This window comes from Phascolarctos cinereus, unplaced genomic scaffold, assembly GCF_003287225.1.
Source record: "Phascolarctos cinereus isolate Bilbo 61053 unplaced genomic scaffold, phaCin_HiC Scaffold_3;HRSCAF=262, whole genome shotgun sequence".
Lineage (NCBI taxonomy): Eukaryota > Metazoa > Chordata > Mammalia > Diprotodontia > Phascolarctidae > Phascolarctos > Phascolarctos cinereus.
Window position 1 is genome coordinate 236,363,444 of NW_027555736.1, and position 16,525 is coordinate 236,379,968.

The window sequence follows — 16,525 nt, forward strand, 5'->3', positions numbered from 1 at the left end:
TATCACTTCCATTTTCTCTACACTGATCTTCATGCAAACATTGTCTACCATCGTTCCCAGATTTCCTCACATGAGCACCCATTCTTGACATGGAATGATGCGTCCCCTTTTATTACGTATGTTCCTTCTGAATAAAAAATAACCATCCATTCTCATAGTCTAACCAGGAATCATTTTTACCCAATCTCAATGACTAAGGGCTTGAAATTATAGTCTTTATCAATGATCAAGTTCATCTTATTACCCATAATTTATACATTTATGTATAAATATATGGGGCCATGGGTTTCATTATACTTCCCTTTTTAGATAAGACTCTTTGGTAAGTTATCAGTCCTCTCTACTGACCTTTCTATGTTGCATTTGCTACTTTTGTGGTACCTGGTTTGTCAATTACACATGTGTAGCTTTTTCCCCTGATTCCCCCTGACATTTTCAATTGATGCTATAAATAGTAGTTAGGCCACCAGATCAGCCCACAAAAGCCAAATTAACCCATTATGTTCCTTAAATATGATACAAATCCTCCCTCCTGCCCAATAAGTAAAACAGCCCTCGTTGCTGTCCTTACCATACATCGTTATCCTCAGCTTACTAGGAGCTTTAGTGTTCCTGTTACTCAAGTTAACCAGGGAAGTTAATCTAAGTTGACTCAAGTTAAAAGTTTCTATAGAAAAACATCATAAAGGTTCCAACTTGGAACATCAATTACATTCCCACTGAAATGAGATTATGTCCTTCCCTTTTTCCTCCTTTTGCCTGGCTCTGGGAATGAAGCCCCAACCTACTGGTGGTCACTCTTATAGACTGAGGCAGATTTGAGGAAAATAAGAGCAAAAATCTCAAATCAGTACAAATCAATTCTTGGTCCCAGGTAGCTTCCTGTTCATTCCCTTTTCTCAAAAATTAGCCTACCTAATTCCCTTCCTATTGCTACCATCTACTGCTTCTAAATGGGGTTTCTCTTCCCCACTGGGCTACTAAAGTCCGGCATACACCCTAGCAGCTTTTCCCCTATTTTCCTGTCACTAAAGTAAACACAAAGGTTTTGGAGGGTTGTTTTTTTAAAAAAATATTTCTTATTAGTAACAATGGGGAAACTGCATAAAAAGTCTCCAAGAAGTAATGAAGGAAAACATCCCAGATACAAGAAATAGCAACGAAAATGCAGGGGCAGATGATGGAGTATAATATGTGAGAAACAACAAGGCCAGTATGGCTAGTGTGGCAGGGGACGGGGAATGTGAGAAGACTAGAAAAGTAGGAAGCAACCAGATTCTGAAGAGCTTTAAATACCAGAAAGGGCTTACATTTATTTGATCCTAGAGGGAGTTTCTGGGTGGAGGTGGGGTGGGGATAGAAAGAATGACGTGAATCAATAATATAAGCATTTAAGTTCTTACTAGGCGTCAGGCTCTGTCATAAGGTCAGAATTGCATTTAAGAAAAGTGCTTTGGGGCAACTCTTTCCATGGTGGCAAAAAAGTTGGAAATTGAGGGGATGCCCATCAATTGGGGAACGGCTGAATAAGTTGTAATACATGATTGTAACAGAATACATGGACTCATGATGAAAGGTGCTATCCACATCCAAGAAAGAACTGAAGAAGTCTGAATGGAGATCAAAGCATGTCATTTTTCACTTTATTTTGTCATGTGTCTTCTTTCACAGTGTGACTAACATGGAAATATTTCTGCATGACTGCACATGTTAACACATTGTTTACTGCCTTGGAGAGGGGAGAAGGGAGGTAGAAAACTGAGGAATAAAATTTTTGAAAAAATGAATATTAAAAATTGGATGTGGAAAAACTGAGACACTAATACACTGCTGGCAGAACTGTGAACTGATCCAACCATCTTGGAGAGCAATCTGGAATTATGAACAATTATGCCCTTTGACCCAGCAATATCATTATTAGGTTTTTTCCCCCAAGGTGATTAGGGAAAAAGAAAAAGATCTTATACGCTCTAAAATGTTTTATAGTGGTGGGAAAAAAACTGGAAATTGAGGGGATCCCCATCAATTGGGGAACAGTTAAATGAGCTATGGTATATGATTGTGATGGAATGATTCTGTGCTATAAGAAATGATGAGCTGGTTGGTTTTAGAAAAACATGCAAAGACAGGAAATAATGAAGAGTGAAATGAGCAGAACCAAGAGAACATTGTATACAGTAATAGCAATACTGTTTTAAGAACACTGTGAACGACTAAGTTATTCTGAATATTATAAATACTCAAGTTAATACACCTCCGAAGAAAGAACTGATAAATAAAATCATGTATAGTATGGTTTTCCATATACATACATAGCTGTATCTAATGGTAGTCTTCTCTAGTGAGGTATAGAGAGGGAGGGATAAAAACAGCACACATCAAAGAACAAAAGAAAATTCAGAGAGAAGCAGAGTAGCTTTGAAAACAATGTATAGGATTTATTACACAGTTTTTCAAAATAAATAGTGTGAAATGGAGATTCATGGTTTCATACTGAACCCTCTTTTTGTGTTGTGCTTTGTACATGGAAATTTTTTTGTCTTTAATTTTTTAAAATTGACTTTACATGTAATTGAGAAAAATTAAGTGCTTTGGGGGCTGTGGAAGGATGGATTAGAGTTAGAAGATATGTGTGACAGGAAGACCAAATAGGATGCTACTGGTTATTGCAACAGTCCAGGTAAGAAGTGATATGTGCCTTAATTAGTGTAGTGTCCGTGTGAGTATAAAGATGTTGTGGAGCCACCAAAAGGCAAGAAATCAACTTTCTGCAATTTAACTTCTGGTTTTTCACACATATATGTACCTCAGAAATTTATGTTCATTTACTGCAGGCAGACCCTACACAAATGAACTTCATTCTGATTCCTATTACTCTTCTACTAACTTTCTTTTGGAGACCTGCCTCTGTCTGGGTTTACAATCTCTCTGTCTTCAGGGTTTCTTGGCTCTAAGACATCACTAACATAACCCCTCCAAGTGTTCTCCCAGTTGCTGCCTCACAACAAGCACCATAACACTAATAGGGTAAAACTAAATGTAACAAATGGAGAGTGGAGGTGAAAGAAGGGAACAGAGATTAATGTTGGGTACCTTGTGACTACAAAGTCATAAAACAAGGACCTACAGATGGATGGAAAACTAGCTCTGAAGAAAACTTTAAAAAAGGAATTCCAAAACTATTTTAAGCAAAAGTGACTCAATTGAAGGATAATGGTCAACATGAATGGCACCTTTGAGGGAGAGGGCAATAGTATGGTACAACTGCATGTGAAAAATAATAAATCACCTTAGTAAGGTCTTTTTTCTTTTTTTTTTCTTTTTTAAAAAATATTTTTAGTTTTCAACATTCACTTCCACAAGATTTTGAGTTCCAAATTTTCTCCCTATCTCTCCCCTCCTTCCACCCCAAGATACCATGCATTCTGATTCTTCCTTCCCCCAATCCCTCCCTATCATCACTCCCCTCTCTTATCCCCTTTCCCTTCTATTTTCCTGTAGGGTAAGATAGAATTCTATACCCCATTGCTTATATATCTTATTTCCCAGCTGCATGCAAAAACAATTTCCAACATTCGTTTTTAAAATTCTGAGTTCCAAATTCTCTCCCTTCCTCCCTCCCCACCCACCCTCATCGAGAGGGTAAACAACTCGAAAAAGGTTATACATGTGTAGTCATGCAAAACACTTCCATAATAGTCATGATGGGAAAAACTAACTATATTTCCCTCTATCCTATCCCACGCCTCGTTCATTCTATTCTCTCCTCTGACCCTGCCCCTCCTCAAAAGTCTTTGCTTCTCATTACTCCCTCCTTCAATCTGCCTTCCCTTCTATCACCCCCCCTTTACTCCCTTCCCCCTACTTTTCTTTAGGGTAAGATATATTTCCATACCCAATTGAGTATGTATGTTATTCCTCCCTTAAGCAAATCCAATGAGAGTAAGGTTCACTCATTCCCTCTTACCTCCCCCCCTTCCCCTCCACTGTAAAAGCTTTTTCTTGCCTCTTTTATGTGAGATAATTTACCCCATTCTGCCTCTCCCTTTCTCCTCCCAGTACATTCCTCTCTCACCCCTTAATTTTATTTTTTAGATATCATCCCTGCATATTCAACTCAACCCGTGCCCTCTGTCTATACACACACACACACACACATAAATATATAATATATAAATATATATATATGTTAGTCCCTCCCACTATCCTAATAATGAGAAAGGTCTCATGAGTTACAAATATCATCATTCCATGTAGGAATGTAAACAGTTCCACTTTAATAAGTACCATATGCTTTCTCTTTCCTGTTTACCTTTTCATGCTTCTCTTGAATCTTGTATTTGAAAGTCAATTTTTCTGTTTAACTCTGGCTTCTCAAGAATGTATTAAATTCCTCTATACCACTGAATAACAATTTTTCCCCCCCTCACTGATTACACTCAGTTTTGCTGAGTAGGTGATTCTTGGTTGTAATCCTAGATCCTTTGACCTCCAGAATACCACATTTCAAGCCCTCTGATGCATTAATGTAGAAGCTGCTAAATCCTGTGTTATCCTGATTATGGTTCCACAATACTTGAATTGTTTCTTTCTGGCTGCTTGCAATATTTTCTCCTTGACCTGGGAACTCTGGAATCCTGGGAGTTTTCCTTTTGGGATCTCTTTCAGGAGGTGAACGGTAGATTCTTTCAATTTCTATTTTACCCTCTGGTTCTAGAATATCAGGGCAATTTTCCTTGATAATTTTTTAAAAGATGATGTCTAGGCTCTTTTTTTTGATCATGGCTTTCAGACAGTCCAATAATTTTTAAATTATCTCTCCTGGATCTATTTTCCAGGTCAGTTGTTTTTCCAATGAGATATTTCACACCGTCTTTTATTTTTCATTCTTTTGGTTGTGTTTTATAATTTCCTGATTTCTATAGAGTCATTGGCTTCCATTTGTTCAATTCTAATTTTTAAAGAATTATTTTCTTCACTGAGCTTTTGTACCTCCTTTTCCACTTGGCCAATTCTGCTTTTAAGGCATTCTGCTCATTGGCTTTTTGGACCTCTTTTGCCACTTGGATTAGTCTATTTGTTAAGGTGTTATTTTCTTCAGTATTTTTTTGGGTCTCCTTTAGTAAGCTACTGACTCATTTTTCATGATTTTCTTTCATCACTCTTATTTCTCTTCCCAATTTTTCCTCTACTTCTCTTACTTAATTTTCAAAATCCTTTTTGAGCTCTTCTCTATCTTCTCTTCACTCACACAGGCACCACCCTAGTTCAAGGATTTCTCTCACACGTGAACTTTGAAAACTCTCACCTCTGGCTCCAAAAAGGTGTAGCATGCATAGTGCCCATCCTGGTAAACCATTGGGCTAAACCAGGTTGAGGGTAACTGAAAGGCCTCAAACTGGTTGGTGAGTTAGGGGGATAACTAACCCAAGCATGTGAAGACTTCACCTGATAGAATGGGAGGATGAGAATAATTTGCTCCAATAGCCAGGAATGTGGCTGAAGCAGGAGCTACGGAGAGCTTAGAGTTTGGTCAGGCAACTCTCCAAGCGTATAAGTTGAAGAGAATGTGCCAACCTAGATTGGTAAAGGGACCCAGAATGTCCTTATATTAATGACATCACAGGTCCAGGCTCTATCCTTATTCCTATCTACTTTTTTTGATCTCATGGGATATATGGAGTGTTTAGGGAGGTCTAGCACTTCTGATGCTTTCTGAGCCCTTTTCAAGGCTGCTCATCCATCTTTGGTGTCTACTTTCATCTAATTCTCACAAGAAACTGTGGTATATGCAGTAGCCACACCCTGATAAAACCATTTCAGCAGGCAGCCTAAATCAGGTTGAAGGTAATCAACAGGCCTCAAAACTATTGGCAAGTCAGGGGCAGCTAGGCAGCGCAGTGGATAGAGCTCTGGCCTTGGAGTCAGGAGGACCTAAGTTCAAATCTGACCTCAGATGCTTGACACTTACTAGCTGTGTGACCCTGGGCAAGTCACTTAACCCTGACTGCCTTACCAAACAAACAAACATACAAAAAATAAAGGACTTCGCTCAATGGAATGGGCAGGTGAGAACAATTTGTTCCAAGAGCTGTGAAGGCGACTGAAGCAGGCATTGTAGAGCACTGAGAGCTTGGTGAGGTAATTGAAAACACCAAGGTCCTCCACTGCATCTTGGGCCTTCACCAGTCACTTTGACTTCTGTCTTGCCACTGGACTTCAATTACTTTGGAACAGAGACTGAGGCTGAAGATTTACTTTGTGCAACTCTGCCTCACTTAAAGCCAATTCACATGCAAGTCTAGGTATCACCCATGACATCACTGGTGCTCTTCACATTGCCTTTCAGAAGGAATACTATTAACAGCCCCCTAACTGGTCTTGTCTCCAGTCTCTCTTCTCTTTATTTCATTCTCCACACAACTGCCAAAATAATTTTTCTAAAGCATAGCTCTGAACATAGCCCTCTCCTGCTCAAAAATTTTATTTTACTCCCTATTATGTCTGAGATAAAATACATACTCTTTGCCCAGACATTTAAAACTTTTGATACAATCTGGCTCCAAGCTACCTTTCCAACTATATTTCATAAACTTATTTTACTCTCTTTTCACACTCTATGTTTAGCCACACTAAACTAACTGAAGATCCCCAAACACAACATGCTACCTCCAGCTTCGATGCATTTGCGTAAGTCATGCCCAGAATGCTCTCTCTTCACTTCCAGCGCTCAAGAATTCTTACAGCTGAGTTCAGATACCACTTTCCCCGTCCCTCCCTCCCCCTCAAAATTCTCTTATTACGTTCTAATCTGTGCACATGCTCTATTCCCCAAAGCAGAATGTAAGCTCCTTAATAGGAAAACGTCTTATTTTGCCTATTTATATCTCTGGAACCTAGCACATAGCTGGCACCTATTTTAATTACTGAATCCAAAAAAAAGTTAAGTCCTCTGCCCAAGGTTATTCAGAACTAGAACTCTCGTCTCCTGAATCTCAAACAATGCTCATTTTATCAAAGGAGCTTATGACTTGAAGACCAGCTAAATTCAGAATCTGTGATAACTGACTGAAACTCAGAAATATAAGCGGTCATCCAGTTACTAAGTGTCAGAGGCAGAATTGGATTTCAGGTCCAAAGTCAAGTCCAGCAATCTATCCTAAGTTAAGGAACACTATCCTACAATTCTCTCACCAAATTACATCCTTATCAGCTAAACTCTCTGAGCTAATGAAATCATCAGTATGTTTCCACATATCTCTTCCCCATTTTTTGTCAAAAAAGAGAGCTAACTACTAACTTTTAAATCATCGATGATAAAAAACCAATTTTCCAAGATATAAGACAAGGAATATGTAGCGATGTATGGGATCCCTTAAATACAAATGATGGTAATGATGATAATGATAGCTAGCATTTATTGCTACATAATATACAGGCAACAAATAATGGCCTGTTATTTGCCAGGTACTACATTAAGCACTTTACAAAGATTACCTCATTTGATCCTCACAACAATTCTCTGAGGTAGGTGCTACTAGTATCCCCGTTTTACATTTGAGGAAACTGAGGCAAACAGAGGTTTAGGTGACTTGCCCAAGGTCAAACAACTAGTCGGTGTCTGAGGCTAGATTTGAACTCAGGGCTCCCTGATTCCAGGCTCTGTGGTCTATCTACTACATCATACTGCCTCTCTGGAAATCATATTAGAAAGACAGTAAATCCTCAACATGTGTGTGTTTAACTTTCACAACTTTAAGCATTCATATGATTTTATTAGTAACTTCATTTTCACTTTAATGTGGGCCAACATACACATTTGTGGCTATGCACAGCAGAGAAAAAAATGAGAAGTGTGATACACACCAGTATGTGGAGCAGTTAGCATCCTACTGGGCTGGTGTGACAGCTGGCTAGAGACATCAAGAATGCCGATCCCATCATCAATCTCAGTCTCAAGGTTAAATGCCAACTCATCTCTGCTATGCTCCCTTACTCTGAGACTCTTAAGAATCTCAGGCCATTCACGAAGCAGACATCACTGACAGATTATTTTAAGCTGGTGAGCCCTTCAGAATCTCCAACATTCACCAGCCATGAAGGACTAAAGACCTAGCAACCTCTCCCTTGGTTTTCAGAGGGCAGCCACAGTAGAGTGGTTTACAGCAGTACAATATACAGTACAACGCTCTCACACCACCATTTGACACTGTGGAAGGAAAGATTCATGTTAAAAAAAGTTTTAGTTTTTAAAATTCTATTTGCTGTACTTATTTATGGTACCGTAGATTTCCTATGTTATGAAAAGAGAATGTTGTTTGAAATCAACTTTTTTTTTATTTTACTGAGATGTTAGCACAAAAGGTGATAGAATCCTAGGGAATTACTAGCAAGAAAAAATGTTTTGCATGTTAACAATTTTATTTTGTGTACTGCATTTTTATGGGTTATTTCACGGCTACTGTGTACTGTGAAGAAAAGTACATATTCAGACTTAATGTTCTATTATAATTATATGCAGAAAAGTATATTTTCAGCAATATCTAGTGAAAGATTAGTTTTTGGTGGCTGTGGGAACTAAATCCCCTATTTCCCATAGGTTCCATATATCAACACTCACATTTTTTACTTTAACACTGTTTTTGAGGAATGTTACTCCTGCAAAAGTTGAGGACTAACTGTATCCTGCAATAAAATTCTTAGGAAATGGAAGTGGATCATTTTTTTACAATAGGGTCCATCTGGCAGAAATATTATTATACGATCATTCATAACCCAAAGTCTGAACACCTTCTTTTTCTTGGTTGCTTTACCTAACATTTTTATTTAAAAAAGTCTTGTCGACCCTAAAATATTCAGTGTTTAAACTGACATGCACATAAAGTGAGATACTCCTTCTAAGCCACAGAAAAGTCAAGGAAAAGCAGATGGATTATCAAACTCTAGACAGAGGGAACATAAAATCTAACAAATAAACAATCATCCCAACAGAGGTCAAGAAAAGGCTAGAATCTAGCTGTCGAGTTTGTTTCTTTGCTCTAAAGCTGGAATTTAATCTCCTATGGAACTACCATAAAAAGCCATGTGCTAAAATGGATTCCAAGTTCCAAAGTAGAACCTGGGATGCCAACATTACAGTGCCAGCCAGCAGCGTTCTACTCCTAGCTGCAGTAAGCCACTAATAACCTAATGTGAAGATGAGGGGGAAAATCTTCCATCCCCACTGATCAACAAGCTTTTATGAAGTATATAACTACATGCTAGGTAGTACACTTGGTGCTGAAGACAAAAAAAGACAGTTTCTACCTTCAAAGACCTCACATTACAGAAGGATACATGTTCACAGAAAAGATATAGCCCAGATTCTTATAATCTAGCCAATAGCTCACTAATGTTCAGACTCCTTAAGAGTCTGCCCAATATGATGGATGTTCTAATAAACCTTGTCTCTGGCTGAAAGAAGACTTGGATAGAATTCTTTCGGGCAGGAAGTCCCAGCACCCCTAAACCTCTAAACCTCAACATTTTGATGGCCCGTACAGGGAAACTGCCTAACCCCAAGTTCCTCTCCAGCCAAGACTGGAAGGTATGTAAGCCTCCCTCCCCCTTTTTCTTGCTCTGCAGTTGGGATTGCTCTCTAAGCATCAAGGCTTGGAGGTGCTTTTTGGGCAGGCTGTCTCGCACTCGGCCTGACACTCTCAGGCCCTCAGTCCTTCCACAACATAGAGGACAAGGACAGATGCCCTACCTGGAAGTGTATGCCCAATTCTGTTAATTCTCTCTGTGCTAGGGAATTGGGGAAAACTGCAGTTGCTTTTTGGTTCCCTGAGGCTTACTCCCCTTCCCTCTATAATCCTCAATCCTCCTTCATGTAGGTTACAGGGAAAAGTCAGAACAGCTAAAAATATCTTGGCAGATTCTGAAGGTTTTGCAATTGATCATTAAGGAGTTTTGAAACTCCTCCTTACAACCCTAGTCATTCCTTTCACTTCCTTTCCTTGCATCAAGAAGAGTAACTGTTAACCCCACTCGCAGGAGAAGAGAGTTTCACCCTCCCTGACCTGGGGAAAGGAAGGAGGAGGGAGGGGCAGCAGCTACAGCATGGGCCCCCCCTGGCAATGGCCTTGGGCCCTAAGGCAATCTTTGCCTGGAAGCATCACCCAGGTTCAGCACATCCTGATCAAGGTAATGAAACTAGCCTCTGAACTTGGGTAAGCATGCTCTTTTAAATGTGTAGTTTTAACTGTTAATGATGAGACGTTGATTCTCCTGTAAAGTAATTTGGAAATGCATTTAACAAAATTGAAGTCACTTGATTGGTAATGGGTTTGTTTCAAGTTTCAAATTGGCGAACTTTTTGTATCAGTTATGTCAAGCAACTTTTCATAATTTGGTTATCGCTAAAAGAATTTAGCTATTGCTAGTTATTGTTTTAATGTGTAAACTAGCCAAAAAGCTTGTTTGGGTTATGTATGGCTCGCTGAGAATTTGCAAGTGTATAGAAATCTCTAATGGTTGGCTTTTTACACCAAGACAAATTTGTTTGAGATGTCAATCCTGGAAAAGTTTTTCCTAAACTGTGATTAATGACACTTGCTGTTTGAGGTAAAAGCTCCTAGGATTTTATTTTGAGTTGTCTGAGGGATCACAATCCATCAATAATCAATTACCCACCATCTGAGAGAAATGCCACAAACTACTCAGAGAGAAGGTGATACTGGTGGGAAGTCAGCATTGGGAAAAGCTGAGAGGACAATTTTAGCCTCAGTCTAAGATGGGATCCTCCTGGCTCAGTTTCCCCATTATGTTCCTTTGAAAAGAAGTGTTACCCACCTTGCTATTCCTGAGTCTGGCTATGAGGTGGATTTGATACTGCATGGTTGGAAAACTGAATTATCTGAATCCAAACAGAGCTAAGGATGTTTTATCCTCTCATATCTGGGCCTTAAATCTAGTCCCTGCTTTATATCTGGGCCCTGCAGTCTTTTCTGTCAGATTTGTGTCTTCCAGACTACAGGTCATTCACCTACAGTGGGTACCAGTCAATGTCCTCCCCTCCCCACTTTGTTCCTTGGATGCAGCCTGTGCTCAGTTCCAGTCAACCTCCTCTTTGAGATCCCCCTGAGGCAGGGACAGCTCTATGCCCCTTGCCAGCAGGAAGCAGTTTCAGGAGCCAAGACCTTCGTCCCTTACCCCAGAAGAATGTGTGTCCCATTTGTTTGAGGGGGAAATGATGAGGATGATGGGATCTAGACCCCAAAAAGGAAAAAAACCTGGACTTTCCCACATGGCCAAATCTCTGGCATTCCCCTGAAGCCATAATCCTATCAAACTGGCCTTTTATCATGCCTATGCCCAATCTCCCAATTCTCTGTTACCTTTAACCTAGGCTAGCTCTCCATTGTCTTACCTCTCTATGGCCATTTCCCACCCTTAATCCTATCCAGGTTCCATTCTCCCTTGGCCTGTGGTCCAGGTCCTGGCTTTCTATTACCTCACAGTCCTGTCAGTTTCCCTGCCCCCAGACTACTTGGCCACTCCTAGATCACTCCCACAGTCCTTCTGTATATAATGACCATCTTGCCTCTATTAAGATGCTCAGATTCTTAAAATCTAGCCACTGCTCAGTTTCTTATCTAGCCAATAGCTCACTAATGTTCAGATTCCTTAAGAGTCTGCCCAATATGACAGACGTTCTAATAAACCTTGTCTTTGGCTGGGAAAAAAAAAAGAAAAGAAGATATAAACAAAATATACAGTATAGGGGATGAGGACACAATAATTTAGGGAATCAGGAAAAGTGTCTTGAAGAGGGTGGCACCTAAACCACGTCTTGATGTGAGCTAGGAGTTCTGTGAATAAGAGATGAAAAAAACATTCTAAGCATAGGATATATAAAGCCTGTACAAAGATCCAAACGCTAGGGATATTTTTTTAAAGGGAGGGGGTGGGGGGGAAGCAGAGTAGTAAGTGGGCCAATTTGGCTGAAGATTTTCTTTCCCCCACCAGCTGTACTCCTTGAACTTGGACCCCTCTGTCATCATGTTCCGAGGAAACCTCTTCACTACTAAACTCATCATCCTTTAAGACTGTATCAGCTTTGGTACTCACACCCCTTTAGTACTCTCTCCATACTCTCTGCTTAGAGAGCTGGAGGGTGAAGCAAAAAACCTCTCCCAGAGCATCCATTTAAAGAGGGCTCAGGGACCAGCCAACTCCTCATTTCAGACCAGATGCACTTCTCAGACTAGGGTCCACCATGCCCCCATGGCAGACATCCCCCACCCACTCCTTTTAGCATTCCTCTAATAGACTATAAACTCCTTGAGAGCAAAGACTGTCTTTCTCTTTCTTATTCCCTACGCTTAGTACGTTATAGAGAATATGGTACAATTTTCCTGGAAAGACACGCCGTATGAAAAGCTTTAACGCAAGAGTGTTATTTTATCCTAAAGACAACAGAGAGACAGAAACTTCCTACAAATGATAGAAGCATGATGAGGCCTATATGGTCGCAGGAAGGCAGATGGACTGGAAAGAGGGAGACTGGAGGTGGGGGACCAATCAGAGGACTACTAGCAACACTCCAGGTGAGAGGTGATGAGGGTCTGGACTAAGGTGACTAACAGGAGTGGAGAAAGGAGATGTGAGAAATGTTGTGGACACAGAATTGGCAAGCTTAGTAATTAACTGGCTACAAGTTAATCAAGTATGACTCTTTGCGAGTCTGGGTGACTGGAAGAATGTTGGTATGCTTAACAGAAACTGACAAGTTAGAATATGGAGTGGGTTTATGGAAAAAAGTAATGAATTCTGTTTTAGAAAGCAGAGATTTATATATGACATCTTAGTGCAGATATTTAGCAAATGGAGATGTGGGATTGAAACTCAGGAGAAAGTTCAGATATATAGATTTAGGAGTAATCTCACAGAGATGATAGCTGAATTTCTGAGAGTCGATGAGGTCGCCAAAAGAAGGAAGAAAAAGCCTAGAGCAGAGCCCTTGTATACGTACCCTCACACATGGGGGAGGATCATGAATGACGTGACTGCAAAGGAGACTAAGAAAGGGTCAGACAGGTAAGAGGAGAACAACAGAGCAGTGTCATGAAAAATTAGGGAAGAAAGAGTACACAGAAGGTGGACATCTTCAAATGCTACAAAAGCTAATGGACTTAGCAATAAAAAGATCAACTGCAACCTTGAAGAATCCAATTTTAGTGTTGAGAAATGAGTAGGAATTAAGAAAGCAGAAGCAACTATTTCTAGGCCGAGATGGTTTTTCCTAGGAATTTGACTGTGAAAGGAAAAAGAGATACAGAGGGGACAACTGGTCAAGGGAAGGTTTTTAAAGGATGAGGGCATTGAATGCAGGATTTGCACATCATTTTCAAGGCAATACAGAAGGAACCAATGCATAAGGAAAGACTGAAAATTAAGGAGAAAGAAATGATGATATTGTAGACTAGGATGACTGCGATATGAAGGAAGAGAGCAAGGGCAAACTTGCAAGAGAAAATAATAGTAAAGGCGGCAATCAAGGCTACAAGTAGTGGGGCTGGTATTAGCCATAAGGGCCATTTCATAAAGCAAATGAAGACAGAAAATGATGCATGATGCTGGGGTGATTTGAAGTATGGAATTAGAAAATGAGAAAATTTATAACTAACTCAATCTTTTCTGGGAAATCTGGGTTAGTGTTTGGGAAAGGAGTAGCCACAAGAGAATGATTAAGCAAAGGATTCAGGAGGGCAGTGTAAAATTAAAATGGTTAACAAAAAGATAGAGATTTTGAAGAAAAATGAGGCCAGATAGAGTTGATATTATATGAAAGCAAGGAGAACAGTGACTGGAGGCTAGGGTGATATGTGGTTATTATGAGAGGAATTTCATAGTTCTAGACTACGAAAATGAAACACTTGTTGATGACGACAAGAAAAAAGGAAATACTGATAAAAAGTTGTAAGCCTCTCTGAGGAAAAATATATAGATTAAGCTTTAGTTTTCTAAATTAAAAAAAATTTACTTTGACAATGAAAAATTGTTTTTATTTTTATTTTTTACTGCTACAAGGGGGTTTCCAACATTGGATTATTATTATTATTATTATTTTGATTAGGCAGTTGGGATTAAGTGACTTGCCCAGGGTCACACAGCTAGTAAGTGTCAAGTGTTTGGTCTGAGGTCCGATTTGAACTCAGGTCCTCCTGACTTCAGGGCCAGTGCTCTACCCACTGCACCACCTACCTGCCCCCCCATTGGATTATTAAAGTAATTCTTCACAGTCAAATGTTAACATCAAAAATGACTGTTAAAATGTTTAAACTGATAAAGCAGAAAGCTAATATAAAGAAGAAAAAAACAAAAGTTAAGATGAAGCTTTACATGTAGGACTGCTCTAAGACTTTGGAGTCATACAAGCTTCCTGTTGCTATCATCAGGCAGAATTATGTTCTACAATATTATAATCACTTAAATGACAAGTTCCAAGACAAGAGAGACTATTATTTTTAAGAAAAACAAAACAAAATAAGAAAAATACCTAAACATATTTTCAATGAAATCAGGAAGGTTCACTTGACTAAGTATTTGCAGACAATATGAATATCCATTTTAACCCATAACATAAGTGCCAAGAATAGGTTCAATAATTGCCAAATTCCAAGAATAAATTCAACAGTTGACAAACCACAAGTACAATAATTATCAAATACTGTCTTCCATTCTTCTGATTTGTTGGAACACCACAAATCTTGATATGCTGAAACGAGGCACTTCAAATAACTTTGCAAATAACTTCCCTCTACATATAGTTAAAAAAAAAATAAAGAAATCACTTAACTAGCTAGCATGACTATAAGGTCCTGTGCCATATTAGATGGCATGAGGCTGTTTAAGAAAAAAAATTAATCTGATGTCTAAAGATATCATATTAAATGTCATGTGATAATATTCCTCTTGTAGTATGAGGAATTATGTCGCTACCTGAATTATGTAGCCAAACTGATTTGAGAGAAGAAAAATAGCAATTTTATAACTAAATTCCATCTGGCGAAACTTAGTACTTGAGGTTCTGAATTTGAAAAAACGAAAATTATAATTCAAAAGGAGAACGTAATTTCTTGCTGCTGCACAAATTTCCCAAATATATATTGCACAGGTTCTCCAATATAAAACAGTTCTTCCCTGGTCTTTGGATTTTTTTCTTATTTTTCTAGGAGGAAATCAGTAACAGGAGAGTTTCATAGATGAAGAACTCAATCTATTCCATAAACAAGGGAAGGCATCCCATCACCCCTACATCCTACCAAATTTTTAAAAAAACCAAAAACCTCTAAGTGGTCAAGGTACAGATCCCACACAAACTAAAGGGGCTAGAGGGTACACAGCAGCAGAGGTCTTATGTCTTGGGTGGCCCAGCGGCCTTGGAGTGGGGAAGAGCAGAATTCAAATCCAGCCTCAGACGCTTTCTAGCTGTGGGACCCAGGCCAAGTCATGTTTGCCTCATTTTCTGCACCTGTACAATGGGGATAACAATAGCACCTACCTCCCAGGATTGTTGGAAAGCTCAAAACGAGACAATAACTGTAAAGCGCTTAGCACAGTGCCCGGTACACAGGCACTAAACGTCAGCACCACTTTTACCATGATTATTCACGTTCTTTGGGATCCTCAACACACCAGCGGCTCAACAGCTTTGCGTTTCTCTCTAGTTTAACGGGAGAAAAGCAGGCCCCTCCCAAAGACAAGCTTCCACCGATGCACTGCGTTCATGTTGCTTCTCCTACAACTAAAACGGCCAAAGGCAGCCCCCAAAAGCGTGCGATACAAAACACACGCGTTTCACCTCGGACTCAAACTCCGCTGGCCCCCACGAGTACGCGGCGTTCGGGGGCTCCCCGACTCAGAGGCCGCTGTCATCTTCTCTTCCTTCCTGCATCGTGGGCAGCCCTTCCCATTTCCTCCAGCGATCTGGAGGCTTCTTCGGATCGGGGGCTTAGCCTTCCACGTTTCCACACCCCGCGGGAAGTTACAGAAGAGTTGATCCGGCCCTCCCAGAGAGCTGCAGCCCCCCTCCCACTCAGGAAGCCAGCCCCTCGCCGCCCTCCCCCGTTCCGCGCTTGCCCGGCCATCCCCTCCCCCAGCCCCTCCTCACAGCTGCTTCCCCCGCCCCTCGCCCCCCCGCAGGGGCAGCCAGCCCCCGGACTCCCTCCCCTCCAGCTCCAGGGGCTGAAGACCCACCTCGAAGAGCTCCGCCGTCGTAGCCATGCCGGCGGACTGTCCGTCCGGCTCTCGCCGCGCAGAAGGATCCCCTCTTTATTCTGCCCCGCGCGGCGGCCTCCCGCTTCACATGCTGCGCTCCCCCGGCGCTTCGTACAGCCCTCCAGCTAATCCACCGCCCCCGGCCCTGCCGCTGTCCCAGCCGGCCCAGCGGGGCGGCAGAGCGGCCATAAAAGCGGAACCGCTAAAGCCTCTCGGCGGCCACCTCCCAGCGCCGCCCGCGCCGCTCTGCGAGTCACCACCC

The 16,525-nt window shown here is 40.7% G+C and overlaps 1 protein-coding gene across 1 annotated transcript in view; it reads right to left on the bottom strand.

Annotated features, from left to right (window-relative positions):
- Positions 1-16,503, bottom strand: part of EXOC5 (exocyst complex component 5) — a 62,950-nt gene extending 46,447 nt beyond the window's left edge. Inside the window, exon 1 of the mRNA XM_020986453.2 lies at positions 16,243-16,503. Within this exon, the coding sequence (XP_020842112.1) occupies positions 16,243-16,269 (27 nt within the window). The 5' untranslated portion in view covers positions 16,270-16,503. The remainder of the gene's footprint in view (positions 1-16,242) is intronic.
- Positions 16,504-16,525: the final 22 nt, after the last annotated feature.